This window comes from Halyomorpha halys, unplaced genomic scaffold (genome assembly GCF_000696795.3).
Source record: "Halyomorpha halys isolate HHAL.00 unplaced genomic scaffold, Hhal_1.1 Scaffold1220.1, whole genome shotgun sequence".
Classification (NCBI taxonomy): domain Eukaryota; kingdom Metazoa; phylum Arthropoda; class Insecta; order Hemiptera; family Pentatomidae; genus Halyomorpha; species Halyomorpha halys.
In genome coordinates, this window is record NW_027105702.1 from 341,864 (window position 1) to 353,021 (window position 11,158).

An 11,158-nucleotide genomic window follows, 5' to 3' on the forward strand; every position below is an offset into this window, starting at 1 on the left:
CAGATCTTAATAAAATTTAACATTTTTCCAAGTTTATACATACACATCTGTAAAAATTTGAATGCTATCTGAGATAGTAAGGTTCAAAGTGTGTCGAGTCGACTTGAATGACCGGTATGTTTTATGTTTGAGTTATTAGGTATGTTTTAAATTACTTTTTGGAAAGTATAATTATTTTTATACGTTTTATATGTTAAGTTCCAGTTTCTCTGTATATTTCTATTAGATATTTTGGCACGTGGTGTATCATTATGTGAGGACTTTTGTTCAGTTGTTATAATTAATAAATCAATATTAATTTCAGCTTTATTGGCATTGTCATGTTTGAGATACATTGAGTCAATGAGTAAGATGTCTCAGACACAGACAACCTGGTTTTATTATAAAGAAGATTCTATAAGTGATTGTAATTATGAATTAAGTATCATTATATTCTTATATTTTTACTCCATTTCTTCTTTGTAAAAGATCCTTTTTTAACTTCTTTTGCTTTACATTTACCTATGATTATGCTTTAGCCCTTATACATTTTTTTTTCATTTGCTGATTTAGTTTTATTTTTTTTTCTCAATTTTTCTTTCTTTAATGTTGTTTTGTTTTACTTTGTATTCTTCCAGGACATGTTTATTATAAAAAAATATTATCATGGTTATTGGCCCATATTTTCTTTTTTGTGGTTATGACTGACTTTGACTATATCTGTAGATGAAACTTGAAAAGATGATAATCGCATTATGAATAATAGCAAATTTGGTTGAAGTTCAGAAGTTGAAGAGATTATATGATCTGATTTTTAAAGTTTATTTCACTCCATTGATTACTGTTTGTGATTAGGGATGTGATAAACATGCACTCTTAAAAAAATATTTTGCTACAAGAAAAATTTCCTGCCTTCCTAAAATCATTTATGACTTTCCATCTGTTTATGCTTTAATGAAACCTGTAAAAAGCGTGGTGATTTATTAGATTCTTACAGCTATCCCAAGAATATTTCTAAGCCAAATTCTGGCTTCAGAATATAATATGATGAAAACTTGATGATCTTTAATGATTTAATGAAAGGAACTGCATTATTTCCTCTTATCAGATCCTTTTATTATTATATTAGAATTTTAAAGTTTTTTTTATTTTTTTTTTAACCATATTACTATTTAATTTTAAGTATTTTTTTTAATAATTCATTTATATTGTCATTTATTAAGGAGCTAGTGATTTAAATGTGATAGATGATGTTTTACTTACTCAATTTTAAAATATCTCAAGGCACTGGGACTAAGATGAACAAATTCAACTTATTTGAAGTTAACTATTATTTTGTTTAACTTTTCAAATTGGCGATACATTTTCTCTTTTTGATTAAGTTCAAATAAATTCAATTCTGCTTTATTTAATACCAGGTAAAAAATAAAATAAAAATTATCTGTTTTACTTTGAATGTTGGCATTTATTTTTAGGTTCATTTGCTTGGAGCTAAAATAAAATTATCAATTTATGTTTGGTACATATTGTGAACTGTCACATATATATTTTTGTGTTACTTTTTTATGAATGTATTATTTTTTCATATGAAAACACTCTTTTTTTAACCACAGCCTTCTTTGTAATTGAAGAACCTTACCCATATCTCATATATGTTCAAAATAAATCTTTGGTTTGAATTGGTCTAAACATTTCTCAAAGCAAGAATCATATATTCGATTACAGAATTCAGCTTTTATCGACGTTGTGCCTGCCCCGAAATACAATTTGTAATAAAATGTCCATACTCACTAATAGGTTTATGAAAAGAAATAAAATCATTATAACATTACTAATTCTTTTTTATAACCTTTTAATTACTTTAATCCCAAATAGTGTGTATCACAAAAAAATCAATAATCTGTTATCAACTTTTATTATACAAAATAATACCATAAACACATCATTTTGGACTCGTGTGTTATTTGGTTGGTTTTTTTGGTTAGATTTGTTGTATGGTTTAATGCCTCTTCAGTCAAAACGATCCTTTATCTGACTCAGAGTCAAGAATGCTGATATTGTTGTCACCATGAACTGAAACATGAATATGTCCTACTATAGGTATACTATGATTGCATTTAATATAACAAACATCACGTATGTATGTATCTTACGGCATTGAAGGTCTCTCTGTTCAACAAGAATACAGGTGCACAGTAAGCAGTGACATGAATAGGTCTGTTGGTTTTAAGTATCACCATTCGCACTATGTCTGCATCTGCTTTTTTCATTTGGTACCATGGAAGATTGTAAGCCATGAAAGCTAATTTCTGTGCCTAATATAAACAACAATGAATTATATAAATACATATATAGACGATTGACCATCAGTTAATATGCAGCCAATGGTGAGGCCAGGGTAAAAAAAAAAGTTATAATCAACTATTATAAATAAATAGTTGATTACTATATTTTTCTTCCTTTCTGACTGCAGCCCTCACCATCTACTTCGTAACCATAACTTATGTTCAGCCAGATAGAGCTCATGTTAGTTATTGATTAACTCTAAAAACTATCTAGATGGCCATGCTTTGAGGGTAAAATCAGAGTGGCATAAGTGAGGTTCTCTACAATTTCAAGTCAGAAATACAATATAAAAGGGCTAAACTGTTAAAAGAAAAAGCAAAACTTACGTAACTCATTCACTCAGTGGTTGGCCAACTTTTAGACTATTATTAAATATTTTATTAACCTTGAAATTTTTATTTATTGCGTTTGACACTGCAGAAAGGCAGGAAGGACAGGTATTTAAAATAAAATCAAAGTAAAAATTAGGGAATTGTACTTTACAATGACCTGATGTCAATATTCAATTAGTTTTCCACATAAAATTAGAGCTTTGAAATTTATCACAAAAATTCTTGTAAAGTAAGCTACTTCTCAAAATTAAGACTAAGCAACATAAAACAATCTGACTTAAAACTCTTCATGTATTATTATTACTTTTTATTTAATTTTTTAAAAATAATTATTATTTTATTTTTTACTTTATTTTCATTTTCATAGTTGTTAATTAAATTATTAGTTGTATCACTCGAGATCAATTCATATTATTCTTATCTATCTTAAAAATTGTATAGCCTCCACAATGCCCTAGTAGTCGAAACTATAATATTTACATTTTACTTATGTCTATCATTTTTATGTTTTTTTGGTACTTACAGATAGATGTCATCTGGTCGGACCATACTGGATGTAATTTTTTAAATGAGTGATATAAAAATAAAAAATTGTTCTTTAATGAAATTTATTAGTGATTATAATATTTATAAAATAGATGAGAAATACAACTTATGCATGTTTGAAAAAAAAAAACTATAGATGTTGGGATGAATTAATTTACTAATGTTGAAATCCTTTTTTTAATAAACTATAAAAAAAATGTCAATGGTCTACTTCACAAATGAAAGTACCAATGCGACTACTAGAGCAATACTAATGGTAAATGTTTGATCTAGGTACACATAAATGTTTTAAGGGATGCCAAAAAGTGATATATAATTTGACGCTTTGAGATGCAAAAGATAAATCCCTTTCTCATAAGGTTTTTGAAGTTTTTTCTTCACCAACATCTAGCCATCCTCCACCCATAATAGTCTAGCAGAAAAAAAAAATTATAAACTTCATAAACGTTCTTCTATTATTTTTAAATATTGAACTGATTCCATAAGCATATTAAGTTTATTCAAATATGCATTTCATTGCAGAATGCTAGAGCTTTACATTATTAATATCAATGTAAAGACCTTTTTTCATATTTTGGCAAAAAAATATATGTTCTCCTCTTAAAAGTTAGAAAGAAACACATTTGAGGTATACTTTCAAAAACCCTCAAGATTATTATTATTATTATTTTATATTATTTTATTATTTCCATTATATTATTATTATTTCCAATCTAAGGTTACATTCGACATTAGGGTTGATATTCAAACCATATTTTTATGAAAAATCCATATTTCCATAATTTCAATCCAAGTTTACATTTTACATTAGGATAGAGATCAAACCATATTTTTATCAAAAACCCGTATGATAAAAAGGCTGCATAATATTTTATCTAATGTAAATTTTTCTTTTAAACAACAAAATTTTGGCTCACTAATTCACTATCAGACAAACTTAAAAATAGTTTCAGCTTGATTCAAAAACACAAGTCATAAATCAGTTTGGTACTTTACAGGCAAATCATTGTTTTAAAGAAAATTACACATTGAAATGAAATATTGTGCTACCTCATATGTAACAGGATTTTGAAATTACACCTCAAATGTGTTTCCTTTTCACTTTTTTATTATAAACCTAACAAAATTTTCTTTATGTTGAAGGAAATAATGTAAAGCTCTTACCTTCTGCAATAACATTCATATTTGAATAAATTGAATTAGTATATGGAATCAATTCAATATTTAAAAATAATAGAAGAATGTTTACTAAGTTACTAAAATTTTTGTTCTGCTAGATTATTATGGGTGATCAATGGCTAAATGTTGGTGTAGAAAAAGTAGTATAGAAAAAACTTAAAAAAATAAAATCTAACGAGAAATTTATCTTTTGCATCTTAAAGCGTCCTATTATATATCACTTTTTGGCATCACTTAAAACGCGCATCTAGATCAGACATTTACCATTAGTATTGCTGTAATAGTCACATTGGTACTTACATATGAGAAATAGACCATTTATATTTCTTTAAAATAATTTATTAAAAAAGTATCTCAACATTATTAATTAAATTCATTCCTACATCTATGCTTTGTTTCTTTTTTTTTCAAACATATATAAGATGAATTTCTTATCTATTTTTAAATATTATTATCACTAATAAATTTAATTTACAGAAAATACATGAAGAATTTTACACCTGTGTGTTTTATGTTGTTTAGTCTTAATTTGAAGAAATAGCTTATTTTACAAGAATATTTGTGATGAATTCCAAAGCCTTAACTTTGTGTGTGGGTCTGGTTATGTATTAACATCAGGTAATTGTACTTTACTTCAAACCCTTGTAAATTTTCTTACATGACTTTCTACACTGTGCATGACGATAAATAAAACTTGATTTATTTATTTTAACAGCAATTATTTACTGCAATGAAATCCATATCTGAATTAATTGAATTAGCATACGGAATCAATTAATTCTTAAAAGTAGTAGTAGAACGTTTATTAAGTTACATTTTAATTTTTTTCTTTTATTTTTTTCTTGTAATTTTTGTCCCGTTCGATTATTATGGGTGGTGGATGACTAGATATAGGTATGAAGCTGCAGAGTTTGGCTGAAATGCGGCTAATGTCTGCATATAATATTTACCTCTGTACTCAGCTCCTCAGCAGTGTTGGACAGTAGATAATAATAAAGGACTGTTATCGCAATAAAAGTCCCAATACTTATAGGCTGTATGAGATTGTTGTTATCGTTCTGAAAATAATGTTTACTTTGAGATTTAGTGAAAAAATAAATAAAAAATTTTGTTTATTTCTAGGTACTTAAAAGGTTATACCATGACTAGAACAGATGCTCCGCTGACCACAATAGTAATTACACCCACACTATATATTATTAGAAGGGGAGAAAATGTTTCGATGAGTTGTCTTATATTCCTACAACCAAAAAACTTGTTAGTTATAATTTTTAATAGTTATTGTATAATAGATGAATAAACACAATATATTTATCATTTTTAACTTTAAAATATAGTTTTATCCTGCTACAATAATAGTAATACAGTTTTATGGTCAAACTACTGATTTCTAATATTGATCAGGTATTAAAAAATATTTCTTGTGATGTTCCTTATTTTGGAAAACCTTTAATTATGTTGATTCTGCGCTTGGGATGTATTTAAATAAATAACATAAAATAATGATTGTAATTTTTCATGTTTTTATACTGCCTGGAAAAGGATCATGTCAATGCAGGTGCTCTAAATTTTTTTGTTTCCAAATTTCTTAGTCATAAAAATATTAGGTCCTTGTTAAACACTTGAAAACCTCTGAAATTTAACAAAAAGATCTCTTTAATTTTTTATGTTCTGCAAGTTTAAAAGATTTTAATTCAATAATACTTTCATCCTATAAGCATGGTGGTTATTAGAAGGGAAGGAAATTCAAGTAGGCAGTAGAACAGGCTAAAAGAAATGTTCAAATAATTTTGTTCTGTGGAAAGGGACATAGAGATCAGAAAGCCTTTTAGATTAACCTTTGCATTTTGTTTCTTATAAATGGATTAAGGATTTGATTTCGAGAAAACTGTAGATGTAGGAAGGATGTTAGGAACTGATAGTTTAGTTTAGGTAAGGTCCAAGAATATATTGTCTATGATTAAAGGGGAAGAACCACTGTAATTCTCCATAGAGGTGAGAGAATGTGCAAAACCCTCGAGGTACAGGGGACATATCTTAAAAAGGAATTCATCATTCGCTTCAATTTGTTCTCCTATAAAATAAAGGCCTTCATAAACCAAACATACTTAGTCAAAGTAGAGGGGATGAGTGAGGGTGCCAGGAGCTTACCAAGTAGGTTGTGTGAGTAGATATTAGGAGCAATGGAATAGTTAAGTATAGTTATTCATTGTTGAGAAGTTTTGATGGTATGAGGTTTCCAGGATAGTGATTGGTCAATAGCAATATCTTTATGTTAGCTTTTTGTCTAAATTTTTTGGTATTCATGTAGCAATGGCTTAAATTTTCAAAGCCTTTAACCTGGAATATTTCCTGCTTGCCCATGGGCTGTTCATTTCTAAGTTATATTGGAGATTTAGTTAATTGGATGTTGAAGGTTTTGTTTTTTCAAAAAGAGAGAAAAACTGACATAAAAAGTGAGGAAAACTGAATTTCTTATTTTTATTGATGTACAGTTTATATTATTTCTTAAAACTTGTAGGCTGGAACAATGCAATCGATAACAATTGGACGATACCATGGGGTGAGTCCTGAACATATATAGAAACTAAAGATCTAAAAATTATGTCCTTTATGAAATACAGGACTATTTTTATATCCTGGTTTAGTCCTGGAATGAAATATAGGAGCATACATTTTTTATTGGGTCGTGGAAAACCACAGGGCATGTCTTAGGAAACGTAACGATTTAACTGTAGAATTGGTTCTTATATACCTGAGCTGGATTAGGATTGTTTATGCACTCCCTCGTACGCTCTTTATTTCGTCGTTTATCTTGACTTCAGGGCCCCCACCTACTAATTTTCCAGTCTAGTTCACACAACTGTTCTGTTAGCATTCGATTATCATGAAACCCGCCTCGTTCCAAGCTTAAGTTATTGAAATTTTTATTGATGAAATTAAACCAAGAAAACACTGTGAAACCTTTTCATCTTTCCGAAAATTAAACCGATTTGCTGCTCTAGTATCATCTTTTTACTTCTCTTTACGATATGATTATTCTGCTCTCTCCAAAAGTGGACTGGAAATTTAGTGCGATATCGTCATGCATAAACCCAAATGAACTATAAAATCGTGTTCTTATTGATTTTTTATAGAAAATCAGGTATATATTAGATAATAAATGAAATACTCTTTTAAACGTTAGATTGTCAATTTCTAAAGTAAAAATTTACTATTTTTTTCTGGTAAAAGTAGTCTCAAATTGGTTTTTTATTTTCTGCAGTTGATTTTTTTTTTCTTTTTATTCAACTAAAAATTTTGATTTCTATCTTTTTTATGAATCTGAAGTCAAATAATAGTGAACTAAGAAAAATCAATATTTTTGGTTTTGGAAATGTGTTTTTAGTGGCAAATTTTGAAGTTTAAAGTACTTACTCGTTTATTTTTTGGTGAAGCTTAATCCATAGCACTAGCTTCTTACGGTCGACCATGATGTCGTTGTCGTATCCCACTTGCAGATATCGTTTCGTTACATAGAGGTACTTGAGTATTGTTATCTGTGCGTTAAATACCGACATGAATAGGCAATCTGCTACTGCCTTCTTTGACGAGGCTATAATTAGGCAGGAAGACATCAAGACTACCATGAGTTCATAGATGACGGGTACTCTGTAATTGTAAGGGCTTTCGATGGGGATGGGCAACCTGGACCTGTATTTGCCTGCGAGCCAGCTAATGAAGGGCACCGACCAGCAGAACGTTACCGGAGTTATGAAGCTGATGAAGAGGGAGTTGTTAGTTAGAACGGTCATCACTTTAGCGTTCTTCTTGTAGAGCTGCTCCAAGAAGTCTGCACCTCCGAGTTCATTCCGAAAGATGGTCTCTGCGATGGAGTCCAAGCCGTCAGTGATCGTCTTCATCCTTTCCCTGCACAGTGCTAGGTACACTGTGATGGATAGGCTGCATCCGTATAGTGTTCCGCTGATTCCGAAGTGAAACAAGTCCTGGATAAAAGAAGAAAAATAAAACTTTAGCATGTAGCATTCTCGTCAGGCATAAAGGTTTTCACATTATTACCAGTTCAAGAACTATGCTGAGTTACATTTAAATTTTCAATAGCGGTTAATCTTATTTATTTTTTTTATTGAATTAATATTCTTATCTGCCAATTTATTTACTTATTAATACTATGACTTACTTTCAACCAATAGAATGTTTTGTTTATGTTAATCTTATATTATGTTTGTTCTTTTACTACTAGTTACGTTACTAGTAAAAGTCAGTATTTAATACAATTTAAACATTTTTCATTATTTTCAAGTTTTACTATATACGTTTTTATTATTATTTATTTTCAAAACCTCAAGGTTTACCATTCTATAAGGAAATGTTGGCAGAGCCCTCTATGGGCTGGTATTAGTTTGATTTGATGTTTCTGTCCTAATAAAGAAATCGTAAACGTGGGCTAGGGTGGTCCTGTCCTTCTTATACTGAAAGTTGGAAAACATTTCTATTTATCTGCGAGAACCACTTTACCAACATTCGGCGGTAGGCTACATAATACATACGGTAAGCAAGTAATAATTTACAAAAACAGTTCACTCGTCAACCACATGCAGCAACACTACATCTTTTATTTACTTTGTGCAGAAAAGAGATTTCTCAACATTTTAAACTCGTATGTATCTCTTAAAAGTTTTTAAATCACACAATTTAATATGGTTTTGGGCCGTAGCCCCGTGGTTAAGACACAGTCTTACCATTTTGATGTCTATTGGCAGTGCCGGTTCGAATCCGGCCTGGGGCGTTGACTTTTTTCATTGAGTGGCGGTCCCACAAAATGGAAAACTTTGACCCTCAACCGTGATTAGGCAGTATAAGACTCTAATGGGAGTCTTGGCCGGAAAAAAAGCTTTGGTAAGACTGCGTTTTACGTTGATAATTTACTAAAAACTTGATAATTATTAAAGGTTCTGTTAACCTCATATCATAAGCAAGACTTAATTTGTTTTGTAGAAGTTTTTTTTACTATGAGTATCCCGAACTAATTTAATGGTTATTTTTCTATTACATGAATTCTGTTATGGATTATGGAAAATAGCTTATTATTGCAAATGGAATCCAGAAAAATGAAAACAATCCTAGGCAGGAGGTTGTCAAGTTCCAATTAAAGAACAAGTTAAAACCGACAGTTCTTGGTGGTAAAAGAATTATATTATGTATTCTTCAATATCAAGAAAGCAAAAAGAATTAGAAAGATTGGATGGAAGTTACTGAGAAATGGAAAAAAAAAAAAGGAAAACAAAAAGAGATCGATTTGAAAAATAAATATTAACAAGGATATGGATCAGATGATGAAACAGGAAATTGGTAAAAAAATAAACTACCCTTGGTTAATTAAAAATCAATATTCTGTCATCAACATAATGAGATAGTTTTTATTTTATTTTTTTAAATCCTCATTTCATCACAGTTAAATGGCATTTATGGTAAGAGCACGGAAGAATTAAAACTGTAATCGGTCCTGATTAAAGCCAAATTAATATTCAATTTGATCTAATTCAAAGAGGTAGCATAAAAGAAAAATTGAAAACACTTATGAATTTCTTTGTTTAGCCCAAGATAGTTATAAAATTCTTTAAACAAATGAAATCACAATAGGTCAGAGTTATTCTAAGAAAATAGTAATACCGACTCCACAAGAAAGCATCCATAAAAGTAATATCCGCTCAAACAAATTAAAGACTTTAGAAATAATGTTTATCGAAGCCTAAAAATAGAATACTATAGCTTCAGATACATAGATTTGTTTAGATGTGATTTAAAAACTTCCAAAAATTGGGACAAAGTAGCCCGCATACATCGGTAAACCTAGTATTTTTTAAAAGCCTGAAACTCCACTCTTAATTGTTTTAGAACATATTTATGTATCTAAATTTTTAGGTAAAGTAAAACGAGTTCTGTACCATCTTTATCACATTTCTACTACTTAAGAGGAGAGAACTTTGGACAGATGATTCTCTATGATTATTATTATTATGGTCAACTTCATTTAAAATTGGTCTAGAGGTAGTATCTAAACTGATGGATAAAGAAGAAGTGTTACGGTTCTGAATTAACAAATTATAGATACGTGTCTTTTTAACTTCGAGGTACAGATATAAGTAATTTATTATGACTTACTGGAAATGGGGAAGAAATCTGCGTTAGTGAGTACAAGTGCAAGAAGAGCATGTAGCAGACCATGATGACAAGAACAGCGTTGTAACAGAGCAAGAGCAGTCTCCGACAGAGGGAAGGCTTCTCGGCCCAAGGAGTTGACAGGCCGCACTTGAGTAGCCAGCCCAGCACGGGTCTGCAATCAATATTACTATTATTGTAACAGTATTTTATATGTTACTTAATAATAAAAGTAATGTAAACAAACATAATATAAAGATGCATGATAACAGATAAGGATGGTGGTTTCCCAGGGTAGGGTCTGCATCTATTGCACAGTATATTTATTACTTCTATATCTATTATTACTTGTATATTATGTGTATATTTATTACTTCTATATCTATTATTACTTTTATATTATGTGCACATTTATTACATCTATATTTATCATTACTTTTATATTATGTGTATATATTTATTACTTTTAATATTATTAACATTTTTTCTTAATATTTATATCTTTTTATAATTATTACTATTATGTATTCATTTTTTTATATGCATGTATGTAGATTGATATTGTGAGTTTTAATTGAATATAATTGTGGACAACCATGTTGGTTTTTTATGTA

The 11,158-nt window shown here is 29.4% G+C and overlaps 1 protein-coding gene across 1 annotated transcript in view; it reads right to left on the reverse strand.

Annotated features, from left to right (window-relative positions):
- Positions 1 to 1,939: 1,939 nt before the first annotated feature.
- Positions 1,940 to 11,158, reverse strand: part of LOC106688861 (odorant receptor 10) — an 11,609-nt gene continuing 2,390 nt past the window's right edge. The window contains exons 2-7 of the mRNA XM_067053016.1: positions 10,548 to 10,719; positions 7,800 to 8,368; positions 5,523 to 5,622; positions 5,333 to 5,440; positions 2,133 to 2,294; positions 1,940 to 2,052 (exon numbers count right to left, since the gene is read on the reverse strand). Coding sequence (XP_066909117.1) covers positions 1,990 to 2,052; positions 2,133 to 2,294; positions 5,333 to 5,440; positions 5,523 to 5,622; positions 7,800 to 8,368; positions 10,548 to 10,719 — 1,174 coding nt within the window. The 3' untranslated portion in view covers positions 1,940 to 1,989. The remainder of the gene's footprint in view (positions 2,053 to 2,132; positions 2,295 to 5,332; positions 5,441 to 5,522; positions 5,623 to 7,799; positions 8,369 to 10,547; positions 10,720 to 11,158) is intronic.